Source organism: Wyeomyia smithii, chromosome 3 (genome assembly GCF_029784165.1).
Source record: "Wyeomyia smithii strain HCP4-BCI-WySm-NY-G18 chromosome 3, ASM2978416v1, whole genome shotgun sequence".
NCBI lineage: Eukaryota > Metazoa > Arthropoda > Insecta > Diptera > Culicidae > Wyeomyia > Wyeomyia smithii.
Window position 1 is genome coordinate 106,191,392 of NC_073696.1, and position 21,315 is coordinate 106,212,706.

The 21,315-nt window shown below is 37.2% G+C and overlaps 1 protein-coding gene across 1 annotated transcript in view; it reads right to left on the reverse strand.

The window, feature by feature from the left end:
• Positions 1-21,315, reverse strand: part of LOC129730758 (uncharacterized) — a 56,239-nt gene that overhangs the window by 17,794 nt on the left and 17,130 nt on the right. The window contains exon 2 of the mRNA XM_055690313.1: positions 6,728-7,351. Within this exon, the coding sequence (XP_055546288.1) occupies positions 6,728-6,790 (63 nt within the window). The 5' untranslated portion in view covers positions 6,791-7,351. The remainder of the gene's footprint in view (positions 1-6,727; positions 7,352-21,315) is intronic.

Here is a 21,315-nt window from a genome sequence, read left to right on the forward strand (position 1 = left end):
AGCCTTCAAAGTGCTCTTCCAGATCATCTTTCGCCGTCTCTCGCCGCTAGCATGCAGGTTTGTGGGGAGTTATCCAGCCGATGGGTGATGGGCAATCGACAACGGACCAAATCTTTACGCTGCAGCAGATCCTCCAGAAGTGTCGCGAATACCAAGTCCCCACGCTCGATTTTAAGGCCGCTTACGATATCATCGACCATGTAGAGCTATGGAAAGATATGGACGCAAATGGTTTTCCTGAGAAACTAAGACTTCGACGGTCTTTTTTGCCTCCTGTTCAACATTGCGCTTGAAGGTGTCACGAATCGTGCGGCCTATAACATGTGAAGCAGAAAAGGTTAGATTGAATACGTCGAAGACGTATTTGCTAGTAGCGGGAACCGAGCGCGATAAGTCTCGCATAGGCAGTAGCGTAGTGATCGACGGCGATGAGTTCGAGGTGGTTGACGAGTTTGTTTACCTCGGATCAACTGCAGCAGAAAAATCCGCAGACGTAGGAAGTCGTGCCTACTACGGACTCTACAAGACGTTGAGGTCTGGCAAACTTCGCCCCCGTACCAAGAGCACCATGTAAACAACAAAAACAATATCGCACGCTTAGCCTTAGGGCTAATAGCGGTCTCAATCAACTAGATTATAGTTGAGAGAATTAGTTATCGATATTGTTTTTGGCACATTTTGCATGTGTAGGATAAGTACAACGATACACCGTGCTCCAGTGCTGAGTCGAGAAAATTTTCAGCTCGAAAAGTTCCTTGACTTGATTGGGAGTCGAACCCGATATCACAACCGTGTGGGAGAGCAAGCCGACCAAATCGCTTAACACAGAGCCACGGGGACCACAAGTGCACCATGTACAAGACGCTAATAAGATCGGTAGTCCTCTACACGCACGAGACGTGGACATTCTCATTACTGGTAGCATGGAGGCTGTTTCTGCTGTCAATAGGGTGGAAGAACTGCTCCCGTCCGACCTGTGAGTTTGCGTTCCCAGTAATGATGTTTTATCGAAAAAACTCCTCACGTCATCGGATTTACCATTTTTCTATGCTTGTACATTGATCAGACTGTAATTTAAGAATCTACCCTTAATAATAAGTGATCACCGATGGGCCTCCACCTAATGAAACGCTTGATCTGTTTCCCTTGAATGACGAAACCGACGTCTCGTTCACCTTTGTTGCCGCCCCTGTATTAAATGTGGCATTCGTTACTGCGATAGGATCAGCCGCTCGGAACTCACGTACACCCGTCTTCAGCAATCTCACCTCCTGGATGACTGCGACTACCACCTTCCTTTTTATAGCTCTTTGGCTAAGCATGCCCACGCGTCCTGCTCGAGTAAAGTTCTGACGTTGGTACCAAGTGTCCCATTTCGTTCACCTGAGTCGACACCAATTGTTCCGATTCGTTCCTAGTATGGTACTTTCCTAGTGCAGCGATGCCTTGTCTTGCGACGAGACCACCGTCGTCTTGGATATAACTGGTTAGATATTTAAGAAACCAGCCGCCCGCCTCGGATCAGACGCTGTTATACGCCGCCCAATATAGGAGAACACACGCGTACGAAAACCCTTCTCAGTTAGGACACGGTCAAATTTTCCACCGGAGTTAGAAAACTCAAAAACTACAAAATCTACATAATTTAGGTCAAAGAGTAGAGTTGTTCCAAATTTTTACGAAAAGCATCACATCTATTCTAGAGTTGCACCGAATAATAGGGCTGGGAAAAAGTTATTTTCGAAACTTGCCGAATATTCAGAGTAATGATTTGAATTCGAGCTTGTCTAGGGTAATTCACTTCAATTCAAGAGTAATACGGTTTTCATTTTTTCTCATTTAATCATCATGGTCTGTTGAATATTCGGCCGTCTGTTCGGCAGAATATTCGGCTCAACAGACGGCCGAATATTCAACGAAACATGATGATAAAATGAAAAAAATTAAAAACCAAATTCTTGACTTGAGAGGAGTTACCCTTGATGAGCTCAGGTTAGAATCATTATTCTGTAAACTGAAAACTCGGTTTTTTCCACAAAATAGTTTATAAGACACGACCGCAGAGTTAACGTAGAATACGACGGTCTATCTTAATAGGTTTGGGAATACACTCAATTTTACGTTTACCTCTGTAGCCGGCACCGCGGTTTCACTTGCTGCCGTATCCAAAACAAGAATGAAATAAAATTGTTTTGAGGCTGTCTTTTGTATCAAGTTGCACTAAGATATCTTAATTTAGGCAGTGGCTACGAAGAGGCTATGGACAAGGACAAATAGTGCATTCCTCATCTATAGTATAACAGTTCAAATAACAATTTTCTGCATTTTACGATAGCGTAGATAATTTTACAACTGATTGCTGCAATTAGTAAGACCTTCGCGAAAAATTATGTGATTCAGGCTCACTAGCTCAGAAATTCTTCAGATAAACTTTGAGGTTAATGTGTTTGTCAATGCCATTTATTAACAACTGAATAATTTTTCTCAACATGGCAAATTTTTTATTTAATTTTGAATGATTTACAGTGATAATTAAATTCTACATGAGGTGATTTATTAGCAATTATATATGAAAATTTCAATCGCTATACTGCTAGCCACACACGCTATATAGCAAGCCACACATGTTATAAACATGCACAGACACGCTAGACATGCACACGCTATATAGCAAACCACGCACGCTATTTATCAAGCCACACACGATATAAACATGCACACACCCGCTACAGACATGCATACACGCTATAAACATACACACACGTTATACAGCTAGCCACGTACGCTATACAGCTAGCCACGCACTCTAGCCACACGCTATATAGCAAGCCACACACGCTAGCCACGCACGCTAGCCGCACGCTATATAGCAAGCCACACACGCTATATAGCAAGCCACGTACGCTATATAGCAAGCCACACACGCTATATAGCAAGCCACACATGCTATATAGCAAGCCACGCATGCTACATAGCAAGCCCTACAAGCTATAGACATGCACAGACACGCTAGACATGCACACGCTATAAAACAAACCCCGCACGCTATTTAGCAAGCCACACACACGCTATATAGCTAGCCACGCACGCTATATAGCAAGTCACGCACGCTAGCCACACACCTTATATAGGGACACACGCTACAGATATTCATACACGTTATGTGCACACACCCTATATATATATATATATATATATATATATATATATATATATATATATATATATATATATATATATATATATATATATATATATATATATATATATATATATATATATATATATATATATATATATATATATATATATATATATATATATATATATATATATATATATATATATATATATACATAAATCTCTTTCAGTTTCGGGTTGTATTCACCCAACGATATCTGAAATGGATTACCGCTGATGGGGTCCAACTCAGATCGAAGGGAAGCCGAACTGAAAGAGGTAGGAACTGCAGCTAACCACTATTCTGTCGTCCTTTTTAGGGAAAGGCAGCAAGCGACCAATTAAAAGTCGACATTTGCGTTTCGACAATGTTCAACAATTTTTAATATTACAATAGTTTGAACAATCAGATTACAATTTTCTGCAATTGGACGTATGCTTAAATGATTTTCCAATCGATTGCTGCAAAAATAACAGAAATCGGTTGGAAACTGACTGGGTTTAAAACGTTTGAAATTGGACAATTTTTGTGACGCTCTCGATGTTTTCGGTTTTGCAATTGGATCCCTATATTGAAATTGGGTCCCTGTAATTGTTGCCGTAAGACGCATTCTACGTCAAAAGCTTTTCCCAGTCCTATTATTCGGTGCAACGCTAATCAATTCAAAAATATTTAGACCTGAAACGTCTCAAAAATATTTTCAGTATGATTTCATTAGATTGTTTTATTTCCATATTAGTCTTTTGTATTTTTTATTCAACATTTAGAATTTACATTAATTTAATTCTTCAATAAATTACTTTGTTATACTTTTAAGATACTACTCTAGTTTGAAAAATGTATTTTCAAGGGGTACGGTAAATATTCAAAAATATTCCTGAAACGACCACGCGTGTAACTGTTTAAAGTACCGGCGAGTTTGAATAATATCGCTATGTGGTGTGTAAATTCTATTATGTTAGAAAATCAAAGCAGATATTCAAATATGCAACACCTCCATTACATCCATATGTTTTATTTCAAAATTCAAGGCGATGCTGAGTCAATAGTCCGAGTTAAACTATTTCCAGCGGTTGATGCCATATGGTATTACAAAACAACTTAACTTTGATCCCATTTTTATAACTGCACATGAAATATTGAACCATACAATCATAAGGAACGATTAGAAAATATATTAATCTTTCATGTGAAATACCGTTTGCCTAAATGTGCGTGTCGTTTAAAGCAGTGGTGGGCACCGCTAACCGAAAATTTAGCGACGCTAATCGCTAAGTCGCTAACCGAAAAATTTAGCTCGATAATCGCTAAACGCTAAACCCACATTAGCGGAACTTCCGCTAATCGCTAACTTTTTAATATGTAAATAGTCATATTGCTATATTTATTGCTCGTGTTTTGTAAGATTTGGACCACTTTGATCTATTTTGGTTAAACAAATGAAAACAGTTACTTACAAGAATAACAAAAGTTATTTAGCTTGAATTGAAAATAGATACTCTTAGAAATGTTTTCATAAAAATTCAATTATTATCTGAATCGAAAAAGTAGAACCACAGTTGTCATAATTTCAAGCGCATTGCAATTTACCAAATTTCTTGGTGTGGCAAAAATTCAATCTAGACCTTGTGCTTGTTCTTCAAAATGCTCCTGTGGCTTGTACGATAACTGGAACTCCATTCTAGGGTAAAAAAAAACTGACAAAAGTAACTTTCGCAGTAAAGTATGTTCATCTTTCGAAGCAATTTACGTACGCCATCAGCAATTCACAGTTTTTCTAAATACTTCTATTGTCGCTTCTCTACAAAATTTAGCGAATTAGCGATTAGCGTTTCGAAGGCAAAAATTTTAGCGACGCTAACAGTTTCGCTAACCAGCTCAAAAATTAGCGAAATCGCTAAATCGCTAACTGAATTTTAGCGTCGCTAATTAGCGAATTAGCGAATTAGCGGAATGGTGCCCACCACTGGTTAAAAGAAATGAGCAGTTTTAAAGTTTAAGGTAGAAACCGATTCCGCGAAGAGAGTATTTTTATTTCGGTTCTGGTTTTCTGTGAATCAGGACTGTATGTAATCAGAACTGTGTCACAAGCATCTATTTTTGGCACCTGAAAAATCGAAACGCCCTGGAAGTATCCAATTTAGGTTACTGATAAAATAATGCAATAATTAAATTCAAACTAATTAGTACGGCGACCAAACACAAAAAGACACTAAGTGATTTCTCAACACTATGAAATGATTAGTTTGCTTTCGCAACTCAGGCTCATCATTTGTAGGACGTTATATCTACTTGTCATGAAAAAGGATATAATCTTACAACCAATTGAGTTTATAATTCATTAACTATTAACCATAGAGAGAAATTATCTTAGCAATTGCGAATTACAATGATTTTTCATTAAAGTTGGTAATATCACAAAAAATCGAGACCTCGTTTTCAAGCCCAGAACGGTTTCAAAATGATTAAAACTTAATAATATAAATTGTTTGTTTTCTCTTCGCTCCTATTCGATAAAAATATTCAATTTGCATCTAAAAGGTGGTCCTATTATAAACGCTCGTACCAACCCCAAAACTAAACACCATATATTCATAAACATGCCTTACCGCTCCAGCTGTGAATAATACACTTTACCAGACTGACCACACTTGGCCCGGAGCTGCTAAGCAGATAGTGTGTAAAGTTATTCGAGCAAGTGCAAAATTTCACTTCTGACCGAAATTTCTCCCCATGGCGCCCGATGGCCACCGGCGCGAGTTGCATGCAACGGTTCACGGAACAAACCGTGGGGCCAAAATTAGCTGTTACTTGTTCGTCCAATAAATCTACCCTGTTTGTTTGTGGTCCGCGCATTTTTATCTCGTCTCAATTGCGGCAATAATCAAATTAGCTAACGTCTGGTGATCTGTCCGATCTATTATTATGTACGGGAAGTGATGACTTTCCTCGTTTCCGATCGTCCCCATTCCGTATTTATGCTCTGCCAAGACCCTGTAGTATACAATAACAAGGTTTTACTTTGTTTGTCCGTTTCAGAAATTACAGACATCTCATGATAACGAACAAAAATGGTCAATGGCTCTCGAACGTTGCCTTCTCAAGATGTTACCACTGAAGATGGTTGGTTGAGCCGGGCTAATGATGCTTGAACTAATAAGACAGTCACTTGAATTGTGCATATAATCTACGTTTTCCTGACATCGCTAACGCTATTTCAGTTTCTTAATTCACCTCTGTTGAAGTCCGCCAGTGAGTATCAATTTGCAAACATTATACTATGGTAAATGATGGGCTATTGTAACTGATCATGGGGGAGAAACAACGGGCTTCGTTTGCGATATATTGTGGCATTGAACTAGACATGACTAAGGTTAGACGTTTGTAGCAGAATTTTTAAGATGATCATCCAATTTCAACACTTAGTAACGAAATTAATTTCGAAGTTTTTCGTCTTCGTTTAGAGAACCTAGATCTTATGTTTTGTTTCCAAAAACATTGTCACCGATGCCATAATGTTAGGAATGTAAGGCTCAAACTACTTACCAATGACAAACAGGCCGATATGCAGCAATAGATAAAAACGTTCCGCTTCGAAAAATATCCCATCCTTCAGTGATTTGTGGTTTTCCGTGTTCATCGGACGCGGCTGAGTTACTCGTTCGCTGCTCGTTTAAATCTTCCACCGTGCACTAACATTATACTTCACAAGTTCTCCTTTTCACGTGTTTTTTTTCTCTTCACAGCTAAAAAAAACCTCCTCCTTTGATGATGTGCACTCAAATTAAACCGCTCGATCTTTACCTCCTTATTATGCAAATACTGCCACAAAACTCAAATAACTCAAATTCACGCCTTCCTTAGTGCAATTGGCTAATCTTCTTCTATCACAGTCAACTAGAGCTTGCGTATCACTTCCAGCGCGCATGCTTAAATTGCTTATTCAAACTCAAGCCACCGACACGTATCACTTATCACTTATCACTTATCTCATCGGATTTAGATGCCATGTTCACGTGCCAACCAGACGACTGTTTATTTTAGTTATTGACCGCTCGATTCGCCCGCTGAACTTGTTCGGTAATCAACTGCAATCACAGGCAGCACCAGTAGCCGCGGTTGCGTTCGTTCGATTAGATTTGTGGTATAGGCTTGCTGCGCTGGTGCGAGCTGAAACGAAAATGAAACAACAAAATGAGTCAGTAAGTTGTGCACCAAGAAGATTTTGTTTAAATCTCGAACAGAAGCAGGAGTTGGAACAATGTCGGCAATAGAGATGCTCCATTGGATAGATATACCGGGTTGACTGCTGGATAACGAGTAAAACAAGTTTAAAACGATCCACGCTTACGGCATTTGCTGAGGCGGTTTCTTTTCGCTTATTTCCACATTTATTTACGCATCTGTTGATAACTGTTCAGCATTCCAGCGGACAAGTTAATCACGGTTGAAACTGAAAGTTGGTAATTGGAATAAATTCGTTTATTATTGTTGGTATAAAGTTGCCCCCAAGCACACAAAACGGAAAGTTATTGGACATGGTGTAGCCGCTAATTTGAACATTGGAAAGAAAATGTCTACTGCAAGTAGACAGGTCACTTCTGAAAATTCCAACCCGGATTTTATATCGAAAGTCTTTTAAAGATCTTTTACAAATCAGCGAACTAACGCGTATGAAGAAACAAATCATTTGATTCGCACAATTGCACAATAAAGGTTTTCGATCGAAAATACCGTACCTTTATATTTTTCATTAAATTTCGTTGTTCGTTGTTTCCTTTACTTTGGCAGTATACCAAAAAGAACAAAGTTACCGAACATTGTTGGTGAATTATATTATGCAATGCTGCTAGAAGGTAGTGTATTAATCTGAACTTTCGTAAAACGTAAAAAAAAATCAACATAGATAGTAAATTTATGTAATACTCAAAAAAAATATCGATTTTAGAATTCAATGTACTTGAACATTTAGAAAAATAGGTTGTAGGTTCGACGAAAAACCTCTGTCATACTGCTAGATAAATGCTATTTAGCAATTAATTTAAATTTAGCAATCAAAACTTCTCTGTATTCTGTTATATAGTTTTTTCTAGCATAAGAATTTTAGACAGCACTGTGAAGTTTATTGTTCTTCAGATCATATGGTGAGATACGGTTTAGTACCTTTATTAACGGTTTCAAACAATTTAGCGTCAGCGATGGAAACGAAACGATAATGACCCGATTGTCGTTTTGTCCCAAACTGTACAGATTGCGATGTGTTCAAGTAATGAATAAACTTGAATCCTCTCAGTATGTAACAAAATGTTGATGCATTGCTCACTCGGAAATAATAAATACATAACTAGACTATATACAGCTCTTAGAAGAGAATGATCCGCGCAACTCGTTGTGTTTTTTTCTCCGTACGTGGCTCGTCGCACGAGGAAAAACGATAGCAAAAGAGAATAATAAACTTGACTTGTCCCCTTCGCATCACAGTGACGCAGTAGCAATGATGTGGTACGGTGACGGCGGGAGGGAGAGTTATTTTAGGCTATCGGACTACTTTGGCAACGATTGTTTTCAGCAGGTTTGCTACACCAATTAATGAAAAACTGCTGGAGTAGTGTGAAACATGATATTATATAATATTTTTTTGTTTTATTCATTTAAAAAAAAGGCTGCTTAAGCAGGTAATACAGAAATTAATAGGTACCAAACTTTGCTATTATTCAATTAACCGAATTATCCTACGTTAAGCTTGCGGTTATGCCGAAGAATTTATCTACCTCTCGTTTTGGTTATGGTTTGAGGAACATTTTCCTCATATTAATTTCAGAGGTAGTGCTAAGAGGAGAGAGAGAGAAGGTGGCTACCTGATATAAATAAATTTAAAAAACGCAAGCTTGGCATAGTTTGCGTGATTGATAGTAGACACTCAAATGCTTGAACCTATCTCTTAAAACTAAATTCTTTTTAGTCGTATTGAACTAAGATTTTTAGTAAACATAACAATAATTCTTTTCAAGCAACAATAAGTTTCAGGGTACCTACGTGTAATATTTTATTTTTTTATCGTTTCCTTTCGGATTGACTTTTTACAAAGAATCACTGCGTTACTTATTGTTACGTAGGAGGGAGGGAGGGGGGGGGGTAGTAGAGACAGTTACGTAACTATCATGTTTGCTCGAAATTGAAAATTTCGGAGAGGAGTCAGACTGATTAGTGGTAAGTAGTTTTAGGGGGGGGAAGTCATGTCGAACGCTACTTATCGTTACATAGGAGGGGGGGGTCTGAAATCTAGATTTTCAGCGTTACGTAATTTGTAATATAACACGTCGATGTTGCACCATCATGTTTCATATCAGAGCAATTCCATCACAAAACCGGGCAATCAATTTAGTCGACCATTGCAAATACAGTGATTATATCACCCCCTTGATGATGTTTGGAGTGATAAAATAGGGAAAGTGATAAAATCGGGAATTTTTTTTTATTATTATTTTGTTATAAAAGATGGTAAACCAATAATTTAACACGTAAAATCAGCGATTTTGATTACTACAAGAAATCGAATCATATGAAAAAGCAGTTCTATCCGTCTGTCTGCTTCTCTGATCCTTATAGACGTGGGAACTACTGTACTAATCGGCGTGAAAATTATTATGTAGGGGTTTTTGAGGCCGGAAAAGGTTATTAGAGTAGCTCGAGACCCCTTCCTCTTCTTAAAGGGAGGGCTTCCATACAAATATAACACAAACTTCTACGTAACTTAAAAACTAATCAAGCAAATGGAACCAAATTTGACATGGTGAGGTTATCAGGAGTAAGAAATATGTCAATGGTCACTTGACACCCCTCCCTCCTCTGAAAGAGGGAGGGCTCTCATAGAAGTAAAACATAAATTTCACTACTAGTTCGTAGGATAGGTACTAGTGTTTGCATAAAGCTGTGAAGTTGTTCTCTTAGTGTCATCCATATCTCAAGCAGCTCAAAAAATCAGTTTCAGCTATTTTCTAAGGTTACGGAAGAGGGATCAGAAATGACCCAAAATGTGTTTATGTGGTTTACTGATAGCCCTTTCACAAAATATCTCTTCAATACATTTCAAAACACATGAAAATTGAGACTTTTTGTACTTTTTCTTCATTCACCCAGAAGCAGAAGCAAATCGATGACGTACGTAACGTATCTAACAGTCACAATCCCTGGCTTTTTGGACCGATAGGCCTGAGCAAAACTAGAGAGGGAAAAAAATCGATGAAGTAGTTGAAACAACACCAATGATTTTAAAAATAAAAATTAATCGAGGATACTGTCTACAGACATTAAAAGACGAAAGTTTGTATCTTAATTGACAGTGGAACTGGCACTTGTAAATAATTGCGAGATTCGGAGATGGTGGACATACAATGTTATATGATGATAAAATTGGGCGAAAAAGGTGATAAAATCGGGGGCAGATAAAATCGTGTACTGATATAATCGGGTGATTACTGTATTTTCATAGCCAAAAAAAAATCGGTTTTCGATGGTTTTTGATGCCAAATGACTTAGAAACGCATGAAACGTCTAGAATTGGTGTCATTTGAAAAAAAAATTGCAAAAATCGACTCTCTGGGACTTAATCGTTTTTTCAATTGTGGTAGGCGGAGTTTAAAACATTTAGAATTTATTTAATGAAATTGATTGCTAGTCTCTTGAAATAGCCTGTATAATGATATATACTATAAGTAGCATCGAATACATCATAATTCATAATATTGTGAAAAATGAGTATAAAATAAAAAAGCACTTCGGTTCGTTTGATTGGTGTGACGTCTTCGACAAAGTTGTAGATAATAATTCTGTCTTTCCAAAAAAATACATTTAAAAAAATCATTTATTGAAAAATAAAATAAGAAGAAAAATTAAAAAACAATTATGTATTCAAATGAGCTCATTTTTTAAAAATCTGATTTTTTAATAAAACCTACAAAAGATTGCCAAACAATGAAACCAGTCCGACCATTCAGAAGTTAAGAAAAAAAAAGTTATCGTTTTTTGAAAAAAAAAATTTTTTTTTTTTTTTGAAAAAACAAATTGTTTGAATCGTTTTTTCAAAAGGAATATTTTTCTTTTGAAAGGACAAAATATTATCTACAACTTTGCCGAAGACACTATGTCAATCAAACAAATCGTTTCGACTGTAGACATATTTTTAATTTCCAATAGAGCACTGTATGAGGAATTAAGAATATTTTTACGGTCAAAAAGGTTTATTTGATTGTCATAGTGTACCTGGCAAAGTTGTAAATAATAACTTTGTACTTCCAAAAAAGATGTACCCCGTGAAAAAAAAAAAGCTTTTTTTCTGATTCCTCCATGACCGGTTTCGTTGTTCAGGTAATCTTTCGAAGTTTTTATAAAAAAAATCGATTTTTTTCAAATGGGCTGTTTTGGATGATTAATTTTTAATTTTCTTTTAATTTGTTTTTAAAAAATCAATAATATGTTTTTACAGTCTATATTTTTTTGGAAGACAAAACTATAAGTTACAACTTTGCCGAAGTATAAAGTATTGGTAATCATCAATACCATCATAATAGCATTTTTCAATAGCTTTTCAATATGAGTTGTGTTTCAAAAAATTGAACCTATAGCACAAAAGGGCATTTTTTGCCTATGAAAACGACTATGCAAAGTTTCAGCCAATGGGCACGTTCACGTTCTGATGATGTAAACTTGACAGAAAATGTATGGTTGAACTGTCAAAACGACGCAAACTCAGAAACAACGAGTCAACTGTGTTGCTTATTGATTGAGATCCCTATCCCTGGCGAAGGACATTATTGTGGTAAGGGGCTGTCCACATACCACGTGGACAGCTTGGGGGGGGGGGGGGGTTGTGTGATGTCCACGGTCCTTACAAAAATTTTATAATTCATATGGGCATTTGTCCACGGGGGGAGGGGGGGGGGTCAAAGTCGTTAAAAATCTGTCCACGTGGTATGTGGACGGCCCCTAAATAAAACGAATAAATTGTCTGGTACAGCATTCGCATAAACAAGTACAAGTGTCCTAGAGAGTATATTTTTCAAACAAAATCAAAAAAACATATTCCATCAGTATCCACCGTTTCATGTACTTTCAAGACACTTGGAATAGAAAACATTATTCAAATTCCATGCACCTCCCGTGTGTGATTTTGTAAATGACATGGAAGCATTCAACATTTTTCGCGAGACACAATCTTAATTTTGGTTGAGTTATATTTTTTTGCACAGAGTAGTTTTTTGAAACATTTTGTAAATTTGTTTTGAAATATCTTGCCATTTTACATGGTATTTTTTCCAATTCAACATTGCCACCCTAACGACAATGATGTAGCAAATATTATATTTTCAGGAATTTTCTATTGGTATTGAGTGAAAAGTGATTTTTTTCTTTTTATACTCATTTTTACACAATATTATAAACCACTCTATGTCAAATAAATGAACCACCCTAATGAAACATAATGTTTTCGATGCTAGTTATAGTGTCTATCATTATAGAGGTTATTTCGAAAGACTGGCGATCAATTTCATTAAATAATTTCTTAATATTTTGAACTCCGCCTTCCGCATCTGAAACCGCCATTCTCTACTGCGAAAACTTGCCGAGCTTTTTGCGGATATGTTAAACTTTTCTACCTTTTTGTCCATCCTGACACACGTTTTATACAAGCAAGATCTCTAAACCAACTGGGAACTTGAGCCTGCCACCAAAACAATCTTATTATGGGAGTAGGAGACAACACACTTTTTTTTCACTCTCTTTTTGACAAAAATCTCAATCATTGGCTGAATGATCATGAATGATCTTTGTTCATCATATGTACATATTGCGACTAACCCATATACTCAGCTGTGCACATTTAGATACAGATGTTGTTGTTAGCAGTCACGACAAGGGCGAATAGTGCGAAGGAAGAGAAAGAGAGTACGCCAGCAGGGATACTATATACATGGTGCTCCTTTGCAATCCTCATAACTCGTCTTACACATATATCTGCTTGCAAATGTGAGAAGAGTAAATGTATATCGCACACTGACAGAGATGTTAATGCATCACAAAGGAGATTTATATGTATTCAAAAATCGCTAGAAACGATTTTCTTCCATCGCTGTTTAGCGGAAGTATTATTGTTTGAAATGTTCGACTACTTCAATACTACATGTTTTCACTGGCAAAAGTCTTCTGAATTATAGATGCTTATTACGGGAGTCACTTCACGGTGAAAAATATTTCACTCTCACGTTCACTTCACTTCTTTAGACCTATTCCCGATTCCACCTCAAGTGAGGTGACAACAATCTCACTCCGTGGAGTGAGATTGACAGTGAAGTGAAATTGAGGGTAGGACAAGTGAAATGAGATTGTTTCCCAGCTCAAAAATCTCTAAGTCCCAGAAAGTCGTTTTTTTCTTTTTTTTTTTTTCTAGATAACACCCGATCTTGACGTGTTCTGCATTTCTAAGACATTCGGCAGCAAAAAAAATGTTTTTTTCGGTATCGAAAATTACCTTAACTAGTTTGCATTTTTTTTTCATCGGGCAAAAATATGAACATTTTACCGCTTTAAAGCACGGATCAAATTCTGATTCGTTTCGTTACTGAAGAATAAATCCAATATTTACCATTAGATCACAAATCAATCAATTTTAAGCTTATGGCATCTTCGTGGACTTATTTTACCGTTCAAAATGGTCGTGGAATAATTCCACGCGAAAAGTCGCTTTTTCCGTTCTCACTTCACTGATATGACACTCATAATAACCCAGATTCCGCGACAGACGTCACTTCGCGACGTTTTTCTCACTTACGTGAGTCCCGTAACAGGATTTTGTTTACTTCACTCTGATTTCACCGTGAAGTGACTCCCGTAATAAGCACCATAACCAATCTTCATCAATTTTCACTTCCAATGAACGCAGTACCATTTCAGATAGGTACAGTAGATTTTCATCTTTGTAATGAGCTGTCATCAATACTCTTACAGTCAATATCAATACAATCATACTCTGATGAAATATTTCACGCGCATCTTTCTCAGTCACGCAACAACATTTTCTGAAAATCTAACCAAAAGATCTTCAAAGTTTCTTCGGTAAAGCGAAAATGAGAATCCAACAGCAAGCGTTATCAAAATGAAACATCGAAATTGATTCGGATTCCGGAAATGGTTTCTTTCGGGGTAGTATTTTTCAATCCATTCACTAGTCGTGAAATGAAAATGTCCAGTACACAGAACGAATTTACATAAATACAGTTAAAACAACAAGACTATTACTCTGAGTTTTGTTTTGTTTTCAAACATTTTTAAACGGTGACAATCAAACGACCACGTTTTCTGGCTTGACTTGACTTTCTTTTTTCATGAAAAATGAAAAACCCTAGAAAGAGAATAAACATTGCATAATAGTAAAACATCTCTTTGCCATAGTAACATTCCAAGTATAAATAACAGTTCTTTGAAGGTATGCTATTCAAGTCGATGCATTATTGTTAGTAAGCGTTATTAACTTTTTCCAACTATTGTATGGGATTTGAAATTATTTTGCATTTCACACTAAACTTCCAGGACATACTCTCCTGGAAATTTATAGAAATGACTAGCTGTCAAACACTTGAAATTGATTTCACCTAAATCCAAAGATTTAACTTCCGATTTGTTTGAAGTCTGCAAATTCATAATGAATCGGACATTGGATACGTTCAAACTCAAAAGAAATATCGTCTGAAATGATTGGTTTTATCGAAATGAGAACATTCTTGCCTTTCAGCTTTTGTACATAACCTTGATTCTAAAACGACCCATATTGTACAAAGGAAGTCGTCAACTTGAATTTCAAAATGGAGTGTGGAATCAATTTCTAGCCTCACCGTTCTAGGTTTCAAAATGGAGTCTGAGATGGATTTTTATTATCTGTGCATCATCATGATTACAGAAATACCATATTTGGTCACTTCCGGCTGTTTTCCAGAAACCGGAAGTCGTCAATTAGAATTTCAATGTGAAGTGAATTTCTGGCCTCTGAGCTGGTTCCGGATGTACCCTATTGGTATTCGGCCATTTTTAGCTGTTTTCCAGAAACCAGAAATCGCTATCTTGGATTTCAAAAAAACATGTGGAGTTCTTTTGTGGCCTCTAAACATCATTCTGGTTCCGAAGATACCCAATCATCATGATTACGGAAATACCCATATTTGCTGGTATTTGGTCACGTTCGGTTGTTTTCCAGCCCCCCTTCCTTCTTCCAAAGTAGAGAGGTGTGTCAAACTATGAGAGAAACATTTTCCACCTCCAAAACCTTCACATGCCAAATTTGGTTCCATTTGTTCGATTAGTTCTCGAATTGTGCATAAATTTGTGTTATGTATGGTACCCCTCCCTTACTGAAGAAGGAGAAGTGTCGAACCATCATGAAACTATTTGTTGCCCCCAAAAGTCTTCTCCAGCCAAGTTTGGTTCCATTTGCTTGGTTAATTCTTGAATTGTGCAGAAATGTTTGTTTTATTAGTATGGGATCGCTCCCTTTCAGAAGAGTGAGGGGCGTCGAATCACCATAGATATATTTTTTGCCCCTAAAAATTTTCACATGCAAATTTTGGTTCCATTTGCTTGATTAGTTCTGGAGTCATGCAAAAATTTGTGTTTCATTTGTATGGAAACCCCCTTTTCCAGCGAGGGTGTCAAACCACCATAGAAACATTTCTTACCCTTAAAAACCTCCTGATGCAAAATTAGGTTCCGTTTCCTTAAATAGTTTGAATTATGCAGAGATTTGTGTTTCATTTGTATGGAAGCCCTCCCCTTCGAGGAAAGGGAGGGGTGTCGATCTACCACAGGAATATTTCTTGCTCTAGTGAACGCCAAATTTGGTTTTATTTGCCTGATTAAATCTCGAATTATTCAGATATTTATATTTCGTTTGTATGGGAGCCCTCCCTTCCAGACCAGGGAGGATGGAGGAGTTCTTCGGTAGCAGAAATATGTCTTGCTTCTCATCACATTAACGTGCCAAATTTGGCTTCATTTACTCGATTAGTTCTCGAGTTATACAAAAATTTGCTATTATTTCAACATTTGCATGGGAGCGCCTTTTTCCAAAGGAAGGAGGGGTCTCAAACTATCATAAGAACCTTCCCCGGCCCCAAAAACTCCTATATACAAATTTTTATGTCGAGCGGTTTAGTAGTTTCCAAGTATATATCAGACAGACAGACATAACTCCCTTTTTATATGTACAGATATTGAAAAATGTTTCCTCTATGAAAAAACACAAACGTTTTGTGGTTTAAGCAAAATATGCTGTTTTCAATAATTTTGTCGGTAGCCTAATCGCACTTTTTGTACTTCAATAGCTAGCACTACTGTGTAAAACAACTTGTGTTTCTTACAGTACCAAAAGTTTCATGCTATGACAATGACTGTGAATAAACTCATCCAATAGATATGTAGCATTTTTATATTTTGTGAATGGCTAGTGTTTTTAGGCTGGAGATTCACACGCTAATTAGAAAACTGAATATAAAACAATATAAAAACTGAAATCCCTAAAATTGTATAAATAAGCCTTCTTCTTAGCTTTTAGTTAGCTCAATTTTATTTGTTTCGATACTCTGTGGCTTATTTTATTTGTAATACAATAATCCAAAGAAAAAACAAATAATGAACAAATTAAAGGGTGTTACGGTCAAAAATTGGTCAACTTCAATATGTCGTATTATTTTTATGGTGTTTCAAAAACCTTAACACCCCTCATCTTATATCTTATGTTTCATTTTGACATTTGCACTGCAATTGTGAAAATGGCTTCGAAGCAAGAGAGGCAACGTATTCAAATTTTGCTCTCGCATCGCTAAAATTCGAACCACTCGCACGCCAAGTTGGTAAAATTGTGGTCAAATCAACCGTCGCCAACGTAATAAAAGTGTTTGGAAAACGTTTGTCGACTGAAAGGAAGACAGGATCCGCGAGGCAATCGAAATGCGAAGGCCGCAAAAACGACGAAAAGCAGTTTCAAGCGAAATCTGTCCTTTCCGTTCGAGATGTCGCGAGTGTCTTCTACAACTGTGACGGACTGTCGACTTAGAAAAAGGTGGTGACTCCAAATCATGACGATAAGCAAAACAAGTTCGCGACAACGATCGCGAAAGCTTTACGTGAAGATGCCTACAAAGTTTGATTCCATGGTACAGAAGGATAAACCGTACGTCAATGCAGACTTTAACACATGCGTACCCCTCCAGAGCCGGAAAAATGGAAATTCTTCTACCTGCCATTCCGCAAGATCTAAACCGAATTTGATAGAACATTTTTCAAAAGAGAACAAATTTATCATAGTTTTTGGGACAGTAGGGGACATTTCGAAATTTTCCGTTGTTCCGGGTTTATCGAGAGGAACCATGGGTAAGTACCATTTCAGAGACACAAGCTAAATTGAAAATGGTAGCGAAAACTTGCTTGCGACATATCAAACTTCAAGTTTTTGTAAAACAACACTGTTGGCAATCGGTATTTGGCCACTTGGACTACTAATGCCCGATCCTGTCCGAGTCATTTGATTCGCCGCAAGTTAGGTTTCGAAACCATTCCCAGAACCGATTCCCGGAACTCGCTCAGTAGTGGCCGAAACACGTCCAAGTGGCCAAATACCGATCGCCAACAGTGTTGTTTTGCAAAAACTTAAAATTTGATTTGTCGCGGCTCTGAAGGGGTCAGGTATGCAAGTGTTAAACGGCTTCCTGAACAGGAATATTATACGGCAACTGGAAAAGAAAAAGTGGCAAAGATTTACGAACACATTAAGCTGTCGAAGTTTGCAAAGAAATATCTCATGCGGCAGGTCATCTATTCCAATGGTTTGAAGAAAACGTTTGTTGCCTTTCCTCATGCAACATATTTTTTCCGTTCTGTTTTGGCCATGTTTAGCATCTTGTCATTGCGGAAAAAAGGCCGTGAAGTGGTATGCCGCGAGCAACGTACAGAGGATGACAAAGGACATGCACCCTCCCAACATACCAAAACTCCGCTTTATATAAACATGCCCAGTATGTTTCGTCAAGCGGAACCTTAAGAAGATACGACACTAAGTTCAACGAGATGCAGTGCATGGCTACCTGGCGTTCTGCGGCGAACAAAGTGACCAAGAAGGCTGTAGAGAACTTGTTGGAAGGAGTCTAGAGAAAGGACCGGCAAATCGTATTCGCTAAATATTTTTCCTTTATTCTATACAAATTGAACTAAACATAAAAACATGATTTGATTGTTCAATATAGAATACATTTTTGTTTGACCAATTTTTGACCATAACAATTGTATTCTGACACAAATTTTACTAGAGACCACTAGAAAAACTAAACAATGGCTCGAACTCAGCTGTCACACCCTGATTTCCAGGAAAGGTCGTGATCTAGCTTAGAATCCAATGATTAGAAATAAGTGCAATTATTTAATAATTACAGTTAGCTGAAATGCTTCACCTTAAGCTGAATTGAAAATCTGCTGCGGGGAAGCTGCGTACTTTCCGATGACATTGTAACAAAGTTACGAAACGCCCAACATGAAATCACCTTTTGTACCAAGGGCTTCTATTTCAGCCTAACCGTTTCTTCTCGCTAATAGGATCGTGGGCGGTGCAGATCGCAAAGACGGATTTGGCCAAGCCTTCCAAGACAGCGATCGCACACCTCATTTCCATCGGAAAGACATAGAAACAGTAGGTAGGTAGAAACAGCAGGGTACCTAGTGCGTTTCGCGTTTTTCCTTCCAAATGCACTACATATTCAGCTTCGGATGGAAAACAATGCAATAGAACACCAATCATCTTCATCATCGCCATCATCTTCAATGCTGACATTGCCCATAAGTAGAGGGAAGAAACCGCCAGAGGAGGTAAGCGCAACAACATCCTATTACAGCAAACAGAAAAAAATACACGTCGGCGAAGTTGAGATCAGAGTTGCCAATAATTTTTTTTATTTAACTGGAAAACGGCTAAAGAAAAAACTGGAAAAAAATGGATTCCAAATAAATTTAAAAAAAAAGCAAAAAAAATGATTTTGAGAGCGCTTTTCTGTTATGGGGATTAAATCCAATTTCAGTTTTGAATACAGCAACTAAAGAGATAACTCTTCACAAAAATTACTCATTTTAATCAGAACTGTTTTGTTTTGGGCTTACATTTTGTTAAAATTATGGACTGTAAAATTTCCTCTAACAGCAAAATTTAAAATTACGCAATCAATCTATCTCAAAATTGAGAAAATAGAAAAAGAGACCTTTTCCATTTACTTTTATTTTTAACAAAAGTATTAACGCAACATTCCCTTCCGTTACATCAGTGAAGTTTAAATTTCAATTATTTCTGACTTCGCTATCTTTTGGTATCTAATTCTTCTAACAATTTTTCAACTGCTATGCAACAGAAAATAAATAGAAGATTTTTTTATGGTCTGGTAGAATCTTTTTGTTTGGTTTAATCTTAACTATGTCATGCAGTCTTTTATTTGACCGTGTTTCGTGCGAGAAGATAGAATACTGAAAATGCTGTTAAGAATTGTCATAACAATTTATCAATCTACAAAATTTACGTTTTAAAAATATTTTCGAAAACCAATCGGAGCTTGAGTGAATAAAAAACTGGATAAAACTGGCAAATATCTGAAAAAACTGGAAGATTTTGGGAATAAACTGTTTGACTGGATCACTTGAAAAAAAACTGGAGGAATCCAGTTTAAACTGGAACATTGGCAACCCTGGTTGAGATGCATCGAACATACGCAAGACAGAGAAAAGATAATTTGATTGAACACTTGGTGCATGTGCACGCGAAGGCGTTTTTCATACAATGTGATATACTAGCATGCAAAATGGTCAAAATTAAAGATTTTGCTCTAATTTTTCTTAGGGTTTACCACGCATTTTCTTCTACTTATATGCGGAAGTATTAACGTTTGACTACGTTTTTCGAAAGAGAGTATGATCCTACCCGGGACGAAAGTTGCATTTTCGCTAAGACGAATTCGGACACTTTTCGCCTTTTTGAAACTAAGTACGCCGCAGAACGATTGTTAGGAAATATTAACAACAAACTCCCACTGTGATCGACGACGATGTGGGAAAACAAAACACAGCTGCATTGGTTAGACCGAAGGTAAATTATTATGCATGTATGTAATATGTTGCAGAAAAACTCCAACGTTTACACGTAAGCGGAGAATTCTACGGGCAAAAAAGTCAACAATAGCCCCACATGTGGTTATGATGTTGCTACTTATTTATAGCCACCGGCAAACCGCGAGCGCATTGTGCTGGGCGATCTGCATAGCCCATAAATAGTATTGCAAGGAGGAAATTTCATGCGAAGGTAAAAAAAGTACAGGTAGATACAGGTAGTACTGTTAGAGAAAGCCCTGTCGATAATAGCATTGCAGGGTGAATTTGTGCCGATCTAGCTCTTCTTCTAATGTGGCTCCTCGAAGGAGATTGTTTTTGTGCTTATTGTGTAAGCGGATTACATCTTTTTTATGAAAATAACTCGTGCGTGACCTTTAAAGTGCTGTTTTCAATTGAAGCATAAAAATATACTGATGTCTAACAGTGATTATTTTTTATGTTTTTAAAAATTCACTTATTGATTTTTTCATTGATGTGCTTCGAAAGAAAGAAAAATTGCGCTATTATTTTCGCAAATGAAGTGCGCAAAATGAAAAATGTTTCTCTTGCGACAATGCATTCGTGCAGCACAGCGTGTAATTCAACAACTGTTGCGTCTAAGAACAGTCATAATAATACACGCCAATTGGATCATTGTAGGTGCAACGGCTGCTCTGGCTTCCCTCTAGGAAAATAAAAACAAACATGCAGTAAAACGATTGCACTAGTAAATTAACACCTGAGCTAAGCTTCCCGGTCAGAAACCTTCCTGGTCACACTGTTTCTCTGCCCCCTGGTCGAACAACTGAAATAGCAGTTCAAGAAGCTTTAAGTCAAAAACCTTTAATTGCTGTCACCGTTGCAATTACCGTCATCCATTGTCGTACTTCTTCTCGAGCTTGATAACTGCCTTTTTTTTGATTTTTGACTGATACTACGGAATATTGTTTCGCAGATATAGTATAATA